At 44.3% G+C, this 13,307-nt stretch overlaps 1 protein-coding gene across 3 annotated transcripts in view; it reads right to left on the minus strand.

Moving 5' to 3' along the window:
- sash1a (SAM and SH3 domain containing 1a) overlaps positions 1 to 13,307 on the minus strand; it is a 134,211-nt gene that overhangs the window by 32,070 nt on the left and 88,834 nt on the right. For all 3 annotated transcript variants that reach the window (XM_073051456.1, XM_073051457.1, XM_073051458.1), the window contains exons 10-11: positions 8,649 to 9,007; positions 3,041 to 3,178 (exon numbers count right to left, since the gene is read on the minus strand). In XM_073051456.1, the coding sequence (XP_072907557.1) occupies positions 3,041 to 3,178; positions 8,649 to 9,007 (497 nt within the window). The remainder of the gene's footprint in view (positions 1 to 3,040; positions 3,179 to 8,648; positions 9,008 to 13,307) is intronic.

The following is a 13,307-nucleotide window of genomic DNA, read 5'->3' on the forward strand; positions in this document are numbered from 1 at the left end:
CGCTCTGTCCACAGGAGGGCAGTGGGGTCAGATTATCACAGTGGCCAATGGAAGGAGCTAATAGCCCAGAAGCTGCTCTCGGGGGGGCAAGTCGTTCACCATCTCACATGCAGAGGCAGGTCAGTGACTACAACTCCCAACTGCATTGCAGCGACAGCAACCGCTGGACGAAGCAGTCCGCCATCACTCAGCACTCCACAAATTCTGTCGCTTCATCCCACCCTCAGGCGTCCGCTATAAAAGCACAGCAACCACATCAGCCAAAGAGACTACACAACACTAGTACACTTCCCCCTCTTCTGCAGGACGTGCTGCTACAGACAACCTCTACCTGTGGCTGCGGGGGAATTGGAACCGCCGTCAGCACCAAAGTCACGTCAAGCAATGAGGTTTAAGCCAATGAAGACTGTGCAGGCGACCCCTGTGTTATGGGGTTTATGCCTCGAGGGAGCAGTCTGCAATGCAATTTTCCATAACCCGAAATGCATCAAGAAATGCAAAGTGAATAAAAATATATTTATTTACTTTTTATACTGCATCGCAAATTTTTGGGTAGTGATCTGTGGATTCTCTCAGGGCAAATTTTTATCACCCAGACAGCTATTACAATAGGGTCCCCTATATCCCAATCCTCCCTCTCTTCACCTTCCACATCCTTCCAATCTCACTTTCTCTTCCATAGCATCCTTCCCTTGGAGCTCTCTCCTTCAGGGCATTTACCAACAAACTGGTCGAGCAGAGAAGATGAAAGAACCAGTAAGTAGTGAGGATGAAGAGACACCGGGATTTAACTTCACACATGGCTGTAAATTCAGCCACGGGCACCATACACAAACTTGAGAGGGTGTGGTGCCTGTGGCTTGGGGGGGGGGGGGGGCGGTATTCATGTGGGTGAGACACTGGGCAGGTTGTGGTCACATCTGACACAGAAGAGCAATTTGACTGGGCAATCTACAAAAGATGGCGAATGATACAGGTCACCAGCAACAACTTTGCAGGGAATTTGGAGTCTATCTGTCCCAGTGGTGATTGTCGCTACGAGCACACTACAGCCATGGAGTCATTCAGCACAGAAACAGGTCCTTCTGCTCACTGAGTCCCCGCAGCCAAGCACCCAGACATCATTCCAGTACAAATTCCACATAGCTATCAACATGATTTACTAATAAGCTGGAGCTCTACGAAGAGGGTAACTAAAATTTATGGTAACAGTAGAGCTTCGGACTTTCAGAAGGCTTTTGACAAGGGACCCCACAAGAGGTTAATAATCAAATTACAGGAGATAGGGATTCAGGATAAGGTGTGTGAATTGGTGCAGAATTGGCTCAAAAACAGAACATAACGTGTTATGGTGAGAGGATCATTTCCACACACCTAAAAGATGTTAAAAGTGGTTTCCATAGGGATCAGTTTTGGGGCTGCTGCTGTTTTTAAATTTACATTAATAATTTGGATAAGCACATAAGAAATAAATTAGTAAAATTTACAGATGACACAAAATCAGGGGGATGGGCTGATAACATTCAGGCAGCAGAATCAACAGTTAGATCCAAAGCAAATCCAGATGTGGGCTGATAAATGGCAGATGAAATTTAAAGTAAGTAATTGTAAAGTACTACATATAGGAAGTGGAAATATTAGATATAAATATACAATGGGGGGGGGGGTCTTGAGTTAGAAGGTGCACTGTATGAGAAGGATTTGGGCGTCCTGGTAGACCCATCACTATCAACATTTAGACAAAGCACAGAAATGATTAGGAGGGCTGTTCCCCCTAATAGAATGTTGGGCTATATACTGTAATGCGCTCAGTGGAGTTCAAGTCTAGAGACATTCTCCTTAAGCTGTATAATACGCTTGTGAGGCCACACCTTGAGAACTGTGTACAATTTTAGTCTCCATATTTTGTGAGAGATATGAAGGCACTGGAGAGAGCTCAGAGAAGGGTGACTAGACTCATTCCAGGCCTGCAGGGTATGAACTATGAAGAAAGATTGAAAGAATTAAATCTTTCTAGCCTAAGTAGACGTAGAATGAGAGGAGATATGACAGAAGTGTTCAATATCATGAGATATAAGTAACGTGGATGCCAGCTGCTACTTCAAAATTAATCCATCAATGAGGACGCAGGGCCATAGGTGGAGACTGATTAAAATGAGATTTCTGACTAACATCAGGAAGCATTTTTTTTTACATAGCGAGTGTGGACACATAGAACAAATTACCTAGTTGTGCAGCTGAGAGTAGTACCTTAGAGACTTTCAAATCTAAACTCAGTAGTTATTTCAGCACACCATGTGAATAGGAATTTGGCAAGCTCTGTTGGGCTGAATGGCCTGCTCTTGTCAAAAACTTTCTAACGCTCCTGCCCTTGCCAGATTCAAACACTCAGTGACACATCAGGGACCGCTTACACCCAACAAGCAACATTCCCTCAGAACACCGAGAGGAAACTGGAGCGTTGTCAGTCAAGGACGGCACCCAAAGCCAGGACTGAACCTAGGTCACTCAAGTTGTGAGGCGGCAGCTCCACTGCCGTGACTTTGTGTTGCCTTTTGTCCAACCACAAAGAAAAGAGATGGAGGATTTGTTTCTGTAAAATGAAATGTTCCTATACTTTCCCTCCTAGCTTTTACAACAGGGCTACTCTTGAGATATCAGACTCTCTCGGATTGAATCAGAACCTGGTCCTGTTTCAAGGTTTATACTTAAGACATGAGGCAAAACCTGAAGTGAGGCAAAAACTCACCAATGACAAATCAGAGATCTTGTTTTACAAATGACAACACCACTGGCCACGAGCGTTTCCTCACACAGCACAGTTGTCCGAATGTATACATACGAGTACTTTGATAATAAACTTACTTTGAACTACGAGTAAGAGATTAAGAACTTAATACCACCTGAATGTATACAGCTTGTTTGATGTGGGGATAAAGTGGAAGACAATCCATGTGCAGGCCAAGCGAGGGGGGGGACTGAACTTGGTTGACAAGACGGACTTTGAAGAGAGAGTGGAGATGCAGTCAAGTTTACTTGCCTGAGGGGTGGTGCTACCACTGTACGTCTTTGTAATCTTCCTTCTGACCGTCTCTTTTACTGACTTGACCTTTCTGCTCAGCGATTTCCGTGAACTTGTAGGGGACTTTGCCGTGCCTCCCTTCTCACTGCAATCACACTGCAGGAACAAGGTTAACACAGTCACTGTACACCTCACGTCCTTCGTTCCTGTAATATTTACCTCTCTGGTGAATATCGACCAAGGGATGGGCTATAATATATACTTACCAGAGGAGTCAAAAAAATGCATTGCAAATGGGAACTAAGAAATCACATTGCAATTTACAAATGGCTTGTTCCCTTATCTCAAAGCCAGTACTTATCCTTGAAACAGCTTCATTTACTAAGAATAAAATCTGTTTATTATGTTGATGAGAGCCAGATATGGTGCAGCCTTTAAATGTAAACGGTTTTTCTTTCCACAGGTGCTGCTGGGCGTTTACTGTTTTTATTTCAGATTTTTACCATCTGTAGTTCTCTTTGATGTTAAATTTGCATTGCTGGACCCACTACTCCAGAAGTTTGTATGAAGAAGGCAAAAGAAAAGCGAGTTCAGTTCCTGCTCTGTCAGTTTAAAGATTTGAACTTAAGTTTAAAATGATCTGGAAACACAAAAATGGCCATAGTAATTTTAAAAAAGTCCATGAAAATTCTTGTACCAAATGATTTTCTACTTGAAATGAAAACAAACCTCAAGAGACTCAGAGGTGAAGGTCAGAATGAATAAACTTATCTTCTTATCACTTCTGAGCGACTGATTCTTGGCCCTCAGTGGCCGACACCTGACACAGAGGCTGGACTCTCCAGTGAAAGAAGAGATTCAGCCGTTTAACCTATCAGGATTTTCTGAATCAGTGTCTCACTGTGATCAACTCACACCCCCTCTAATCTCCAATGAACAGTCAGCCATCCCATCAGCAATATAGGTAGAACAAGGGAAGAGGTCCTGAAAGTAGACGACAGGGAGTTAGGAAGGAAGCTGAGAAACAGGACCTCAAAGATAGTAATCTCGGGACTGCTGCCCATGCCACACGACAGTGATGATAGGAATAGAATGAGGTGGCTGAGGGATTGGAGCAGGGGCAGGGATTCAGATTTCTGGATCATTGGGACCTCTTCTGGGGCAGGTATGACCTGTACAAAATGGACGGGCCTGCACTTGAATCTGAGGGGGACCAATATCTTTGCTAGAGCTGTTTGGAGTGGTTTAAACTAATATGGCATGGGAATGGGAACCAGTCTGATAGAGCTGAGGATGAGCCAACAGGTTTACAAGTAGACGATGGGTGTAAAATGAATGTAGAGAAGGACAAGCCAATGATTGGGTACAAATGCAGAGAGTGCTAAGAGTTAAATTGTACCATACAGGGCAATGAATGCAGGACTGAAGGTGCTGTATTTAAATGCGAGTAGCATTCAGAATAAGGTGGACGAACACGAGGTATAATTAAAGATTGGTCGGTATGACGTTGTGGGCATCAATGAGTCATGGCTGAAAGGAGGTCATAGCTGGGAGCTTAATATCAAAGGATATACTCTGTATCGATAGGACAGGCAGGAAGCCATAGGCGGTGATGTGGCTCTGTTGATAAGAGATGAAATTACATCTTTAGAAAGAGGTGACATAGGGTCAAAGAATGTCAAATCGTGGGTGGAGTTAAGAAACTGCAAGGGTAAAAAAGCCATTATTCGAATCATATGCAGTATAGACCTCCAAATATTTGCCAAGATGTGGGGTTGAGATTGCAAAGGGAGCTGGAAAAGGCATGTCATAAGGGTCATGTCACAATTGTAATGGGGGAAGTTCAATATGCAAAGGATTGGGAAAATCAGGTTACTGTTGTTTCGCAAGAAAGGGAATTTGTTGAATGGCTATGAGATAGCTTTTTAGAGCAACTTGGCACTTGAGCCAAATTGGAGAAAGGCCATCTTAGATTGGATGTTATGAATTAATCCAGATTTTATTAGGGAGCTTAAGGTAAAGGAACCCTTAGGAGGCAGTGATCATAATATGATTGAATTCATACTGCAATTTGAGAGGGAGAAGCATAACTCACATGTATCTATCCCAAAGGAGTAAAGGGAATTACAGAGGCATGAGAGAAGAGCTTGCCCTGGTGGATTGGAAGGGGTTAATGGCAAGGATGATGACAGAGCAGAGGTGGCTGAAGTTCTGGGAATTGTTCACAAGGCTCAGGATAGATATGTCCCACAGAAGTAGTAGTTCTCAAATGGCAGGGGTAGGTAATCGTGGCTGTCAAAGGAAGTTAAGGACTGCACAAAAGCCAAGCAAAAGTGAGTAGGTAATTGGATGATTAGGAACCTTTTAAAATCGAACAAAAGGCAACTAAAAATCTACAAGAAGGGAAAAGATAAAAGATGAGGGCAGACTAGCTAATAATATGAAACAGGATACCAAAAGTTTTTTCAGTTATATAAAGAATAAAAGGGAGGTGAGAGTTGATATTGGACCACTGGAAATTGATGCTGGTGAAGTAGTAATGGGGGACAAAGAAATGGCAGATGAACTTAGTAAGTACTTTGCAACAGTCTTCACTGTGAAAGACACTGGCAGTGTGCCAGAGGTCTGTGAGTGTCAGGGAGCAGGAGTGAGTGCCATTGCTACTACAAAGGAGAAGGTGCTAGGTAAACTCAGTCTTCAGGTGAATAAGTCACCTGGACCAGATGGACTACATTCCAGAGTTCTGAAAGAGGTTGCTGAAGAGACAATGGATGCATCGGTCACGATCTTTCAAAAATCACTTGATTCTGGCGTGAACCCAGAGGACTGGAAGATTGCAAATGTCACGCTACTCTTTAAGAAGGGAGGAAGGCAAAAGAAAGGAAACTATAGGCCAGTTAGCCTAACTTCAGTGGTTGGGAAAGTGTTGATGTCTATTATTAAAGATGAGGTTTCGGGGTACTTGGAGACTAATGATAAAATAAGTCAAAGTCAGCATGGTTTCTGTGAAGAGAAACCTTGCCTGACAAATCTGTTAGAGTTCTTTGAGGAAGTAACAAGCAGGGTGGACAAAGGAGAGGCAGTGGATGTCATTTACTTGGATTTTCAAAAGGCATTTGATAAGGAGCCACACATGAGGCTGCTTAACAAATAAAATCACAGAACATTACAGGAAAGCTACTGGCATGGATAGAGGAATGGCTGACAGTCAGGAGGTAGTGAGTGGGAATAAAATGGGCCTTTTCTGGTTGGCTGCCAATGACTAGTGGTGTTGCTCAGGGGTCAGTATTGGGCCCACTACTCTTCACATTGTTTGTCAATGATTTAGATAGTGGAATTGACGGCTTTGTAGCAAAGTTTGCGGATAATAAGAAGATAGGCGGAAGGGTAGGTGGTGCTGAGAAAGCAATGCGATTGCAGAAGGACTTAGATAAATTGGAAGAATGGGCAAAAAAGTGGTAAAGAAGTCAAATGCAATGTTTGCATTTGTTTCAAAGTGGATAGAATATATATATAAAAGCAAGGAGATAATGCTGAGGCTTTATAAGACACTAGTCAGGCCGCACTTGGAGTATTGTCAACGGTTTTGGGTCCCATATCTCCGAAAGGATGTGTTGTCATTGGAGAGAGTCCAGAGGAGGTTCACGAGGATAATTCCGGGAATGAAGCAGTTAACAAATGAGGAGCGTTTGGCAGCTTTGGGCCTGTACTCACTGGAATTTAGAAGAATGTGGGGGGGATCTCATTGAAACCTACCGATTGTTGAAAGGACTAGAAAGGGCGGATGTGGAGAGGATGTTCCCTCTGACAGAGGTATCCAGAACTAGAGGGCACAGCCTCAAAACTGAGGGGCGACCCTCTAGAACAGTGGCAAGGAGGATTTCTTTTTCACCAGAGTGGTGAATCTGTGGAATGCTCTGCCACAGACAGCTGTGGAGGCCAAGATCGTGGGTATATTTAAAGCGAAAATTGATTGTTTCCTAATTGGTCAGGGCTTCAAAGGTTATGGCAAGAAGGTAGGTACATGGGGCTGAGTGGAATCCAGGATCAGTCATGATGGAATGGCGGAGCAGACTTGATGGGCTGAATGGCCTAACTCTGCTCCTACACCTTCTGGCCTAAATACGTCCTCAGAGAACAACCCCATTAACGCATAACCTATATTGCACAGATTACTGTTCAAGTACATCCTTCCTCGAGTGTGGCGTCTGAAACTGCACATTATACTCCAAGTGTAGTCCCTTTAAAGTCCTTGAAAACTTTTGTTTACATAGTAGAACCTCTCACAATAAAAGCTAGCACATCACAAGTGCATTTTCTTCTCGAGTTTCATGCACAGCACAGCAAAACCCCTCTGAATATCATCACATTGTTTTTGTATTGCTTATACGAAACCGAATAACCTTATACTTCCCAAATGATAATCAATCTGTTAGCTCCTTGCCCACCCAGTGCATATTCCTTAACCTGAGCTTTACAACTGGCTCTGTGCCATCATAACTGAAGATTCCTAACATGGATTCACATGTCATAACCCTAAGTAACCTAACGCTTAGCACAGACCATTGCACTGACCACTGACAACTGCAAGCAAACCTGAAAATGATCGGTTTCTCTCTGTTTTCAACCCTTTAACCAGCCCTCTAAACCTGCTAACATACTGCCCCAGACCCATGGGGTTATTTTCGGTAATTACCAATCAGATATCAGTTCACTGAATTTCCCCTGAAAATCCAGAGATACCCGATTCCCCCTTACCCGTCTCCAGTGTTGAACATTGCTACTGACAGATGTCATAATGTCACGTCAAAAACCTGCAGGTTCATCCCATTCAAGATGTGTGTGTTTTGTGTGAGTGTGTTCGTGTATGTATGCATGCTTGTGTGTGCGTGTGCTTGTGTACGTGCCTGCGTGTGCATGTATGTGCGCGCGCACACGTGTTTGTGTGTGTAGGCCAGGGGTGTCAAACTCATTTTAGGTCACGGGCCGGATTGAGCAAAATGCAGCTTCATGCGGGCCGGATCAGTCAGACGCGTGCGAATGCAGCTTTCGTTGCCTCCGTTTTTTCAGCCTGCTCTCATGTGTCTCAGTCTCTGCTATAACTACAAAGTGTTTCACTTTATAAATTCCGTTTCTTATGAAGAAGACTGCCAAGCAAGACTGCCGAATAAACACTAAAAACCCTGAAAACCTGGTACCTGAATAAACTCAGCATTAGCCATATCATACGCCATAGGCGCTTCGATTACTGGGGCCAGCTTTAATAGTAATTAGATATTATCTCGCGGGCCAAAGATAATTCCACCGCGGGCCGGATTTGGCCCGCGGGCCTTGAGTTTGATATATATGGTGTAGACACATGCACGAATAGAAATATGAATGAAAAAGCACTAGTTGAAGTACTTTAAGGATGCTCCGGGGCCAATAGATGAACTGAGTTGGCTGAATAATATTCTAGGTGACTGTTAGAGTGTGCAGAAATACTGATGTTAGGGTGAGCAAGGAAGTGGGCTAATTTGGACAGCTTTTCAAGGAGCTGCTACAGGTACAATGGACCCAAGGACTTCCTGTACCACCATTCTGATGCAATGCTATTCATTAATTATACCTCAGATTTTCCACTTACCCCTTGAATCTGAGCTGCAAGGTTGTCAGTCGGAGAGTGAGGAATCCTGTGTGACTTGCCTTCACTAATTTCTGAGTCAGACAACTTCTTCCCCGATCTCTTTGGAGGCATTACAGTGCTGATCTCAGATGACGCATGAGGAGACTTGACAAGCTTCTTGCCCGTCTGACCTTCCGGACCACCGGGAGACGGGGATACACCAGGCGTTGTTAAGGTTGCTGGGTCATCCACAGCCTGTCTCTGCATCGATTCACTGCAGCACGTCTGAGTTTTGCTGCTCTTTGGCCGGAAAAAATTCAGCGATCTTTCATCCTGTAGAGACTCCACCTGTTTGCTGCAGGTCCCATCGCAGGAGTTTTCTATATGGGCGAGGAGAGGACAAAAGAAAAAAACAGATTCAAATGATCAGTTGACAAACTGAACCAAGCCCTTTAATTATCTAGATAGTGACATGGAAGTTTTACAGATCGGCTGTGCCATATAAATGTGTAAAATGAAGGATAGGTACTTGTCAGCAGAAAATGTGACGCAAACAAAACTGCTAATTATTCAAAAAAAAATAACCAAGGTAATTTTTGTGAAGTGTTCGACAGTTTTTACTCTATATTGCTATCTGGAAGTTGCCTGAGCTTGCCAGAGTCAAAACCTGCACTACTGGCTTTTTCCCCGCACTGGAATGCTGCACAGTAGGTTTTATACCCACTTAATGTCTGTAAGGCACCGAAAGTGACTCACTTAATTCCCAGCCCCCTCCTAGATCTTGCTCCGCCCCTTCGTGTGAGTGGAACGCTGGCAGCCTGCTTCCAGCACCAGGCCACCTGGCGGACGCTTACTCGGTGACTTCTGGTATATCCAGCAAGCCTGCAAGTGTCAAATGCTGCACATGGCCAGGTGGCTCTTTAAAGAATAAACCCTGAGCTGGGGGCTGAAAATCCCCACAGGAGGAGGCAGTGACATTCAGGGAATTAAAGAGATCTTGTTTAGCGTGGTGAAGGACCCTAACTGACAGGGAAGTACGCAGCCAAGAGAAGTTCTCCACGCATGAATATTAAGAACCATGCCACACAGTGCCATCTGCTTGGCTGAATGAAGGCTACACGGGTGACATTTTACAGAAGGTATTCCTGATGGCATCAGTGCAGGAAACTTCCAATTGGCCTCCCACTGAGATCCATCTGGTTGGCTTATGCTCCTTCCACGACGGTGACAACGAAGAAACAAAATTCAAACCGACAGAGCAGAGAGGCCGAGCACGACACCAGTTGATCCACTGGACATGTGAAAGGCAGGCACCGATGGGAAATGGTCCAGCTTTGGACTCTGAACTGCTCTGCGTCTGAAACAACTAACAAGGAAAGTTGAGTTGCTAAAACAGAACTAAAGTATCACAGTTCTCTGGCCAAACTGCATGTTTATACAACGGCTGAGGCATAACTGGGTAGAGAAATCGCTCTGTTGATGACAGGCAAAAATCAGATGGGATGAGGGTTAGAAACATAAATGCTTAAAGTTACTTCAGTACGTCCAGCTTAAGATATAAATGTTTTTGGAGGCCTTCCCAAAATCAGGGGGCTCCAGTTCTCTCCAACACCCCAGCAGGTAGAACATCGGACACTACTGCACAGTCCAGGCCCATCAGCCCACAATGTTGTGCCAACCTTTTAGCCGACTGAAAGAACAATCTACAACCTTCCTTCCCTCAAAGCCCCTCAGGTTTCTATCATCCATATGCTTATCCAAGAGCTTCTTCAATGCCCCTAATGTATCTGCCTCTACCTCCACATTTACGGGGTGGGTTGATCGCCTACTGGAAATTTCCCTTCAGATTGGTGAGTGGCAGGTGAATTGGGGGAAGGTGGTGATTGAGAGGGAAAATGGAATGAGCACATGATCAGTGCAGATGTGATGGGTTCTTATGACGACTCTATGGATCTAAACTCTTGTCCGGAAAAAGGCAGTCAGAGAGAGTTTTGTTTAGCATGCTTAATATTCCTTTTATCAGAAATGACCAATTGGATTGGCAAAGCACAAGATACATGTTGATTTTTCAAAGGTTTTGTTTAAAGCTGGGCTCAACAGAATTGCTAGAAGGATTTAGGCACGCGGTCTAAAAGGAACTCCGTTCCATCGATAGAAATATGATTACAAGCAAGGTTAGAGCAGAGAGAAACCGAACAGAAAAACATCACCGATGTTGGAAATACCAGCTAACACAAAAGAAAATGCTGGAAATAAACTGCAGCATTTGTGGAGAGTGAAACAATACTACAGCTTCAGGTCAATAATCTTTCATTGGGACCAGGAATCAAACCCTTTCTTTCTCCACAGATGCTGCCTGGGCTGCTGAGAACTTCCATCAGTTTAATAAGCCTTTTTCATGGACACAACTACAGTAAGCATTCTTCAGATCAGAGAAGGGTTAAACATGGAGAATCCCAAGGTCACTTCTGATCTCAGTATATTGCTTAGCTGACTAATTAAGCTATTTACTCTTTGTCATGAGTGAGTGCGTTCAGTAAACACACTCTGTACACATGCAATTTACACACACACACACGAACGCGGCTTTGAAATTCTGCTGCCGTTGTGCTGTGTGTGTTCACTTCAATATCCTCCCCCCCCCCCCCCAACCCCGATATATTTCAATAATGGGTCCTAAAGGGATTGGGCTTCCTCGTGCCTTTCCCACCCGACCCGTGGAATATTCCATTTCTTTGGTGATGACGATGTGTAATTATTTGTATACTGTATTTAAGATATTTTTGTTTATTTTGTAATATAATTGTAACTATATTGTGGGGTGCATCATATTCTGATTTATGTGTAGTCTTAAGTTAACATTGTTGGTAATTAAAGATGGTGTGTCCTGGTGCCGAAGGGGTCGTTCGCTCTCAGTTACAGGGAGAGGTGGAAATTGGGACTGCCAAGAGTTCCCACTGGACAAAGTATGGAGCTGATATTGTGATATCTTTTTGTAATGTTGCCAGTTTTCTTTTTGCAATTTTTGTACATTTGATTTTTTTTTTGACACATCAAATATACACCCTGGCACAAGAGTGCTAAGTGACTCCAGCCATTTTGTTTTCTTCGGTCAAAACCCACGCATCGTCACACATGGTGGCAGAGGTGGGATGGACAATCACAAAGGGTGTTTGACACAGAAGAGTGAGATTGTGGTCCCAGGTCAGGAAAACCCCTAGGGTGATAAATGAAACAGGTGCCTATGAATCAGTGGACACCTTGGAGGAGGAAGAACTTCAGTCTAGAGCCAAACTCTCCGAACTCTCACTGGAAAAACTGCTCTGAGGCTTTTTGTTTGCCCAACGGAGTTCAGATAACGCTTTTAGGAAAGAACTCCAAAGCCTGTGGAGGGGTCCCAATATGCCTCCTTATCAACCAAGTGACGATATTGCAAACTTTCTCCTCAGGTTCGAGAGGATGGCCTGAATTTGGGAATGGCAAAAGGAGGAGTGGGCCTGTCAGCTAGTGCCACAATTAATTGGTAAAGTTTTCAAAGCCTACACAGCAATGGATGAATTACCATCCTAGCCTGAAGGAGGCGCTGCTGGATAAATCTGATATATCAGCAGAAAGCTATTGTCAACAATTCCGATCCAGTATTCTACCACCAGGGAAGTCACCCACGGAGACATATCACCTGAATTAGACCAGAACGTAAGTCCAAGGAGGAGATTGGCATGGCCATTGATCTAGAGCAGCTGCTGCGGGTTCGTCCTCCAGACACCAGAACATGGATCAGAGGGCATGATGGACTCACTGCTGCCTGACTTGCCCTGCAGTACCTCGATGCCCAGAAGGGGGCACCACCACAGCCATCATTCCGAAGCAACTAACGCTTTTCACAGGTAACTGCGGAATTGGGGAGGGTGGGAGAGACGAGGGCAAAGAACCTTTGGTAGGTTGCTTGAAGACTTTTATTTGCTAGGTCTCAAATTCTTTGTGTGTCCAAGCCCAAATTGCCAGGTATGTGCTGTGTCCCAAGAGAGGGAGAATGTAGTGATGATCATAATGACTGTAATGATTAAGAGTATGGTAATGGAAAACAAGCAGAATTTGAGGGGAAAGAGCCCAAGTTTATAATAGTTAAAGTTAATAGGAAACCTGTTAAAGCTCTTTCAGATTCTGGTAGCTCACTATCATTAATTAAGATTATGCTCCTACTTTTGGTGTTGACTAGAGTCACTAAACACTTCTCCAATGTGTCGATAGTGACGGGAAGTCTGAGCCTCTGGCAGAACCTCACCATTGAGCTGGATGACCACAAGCACGCGATGAAAGTGGGGGTGCTAGAAAAACGACGAGTTGACGTGGTTCTGGGGAGAGATTTGCCTGCGTGACACGAGTTACTGAGGAGGGGAAACAGTCAGTCACGTCCATCTCTTACTCCAGGAGTAGATACTGCTGTTTTGTATTTTGGCATCACTCATGTTATAATCGAAGCAATGGTCGGGTTACGATCTCTGTCTGACTTGACAGTCCGTGCGAGGGAGGACCCAGAGAAGGTAATGGGAAACATGGTGGCTCTCCTGCCTTTGTGATGTTTGTACAGATGAAGTACCCTTTGACGATGACTTGGAAGGGCTCATACAGGCCCGGAAGGGGCCTGAGAAGGTTTACCTCTTCCACCTCCATGGCCGT

The sequence above is a fragment of the Hemitrygon akajei genome, chromosome 7, assembly GCF_048418815.1.
Source record: "Hemitrygon akajei chromosome 7, sHemAka1.3, whole genome shotgun sequence".
NCBI classification, from domain to species: Eukaryota; Metazoa; Chordata; class Chondrichthyes; order Myliobatiformes; family Dasyatidae; genus Hemitrygon; species Hemitrygon akajei.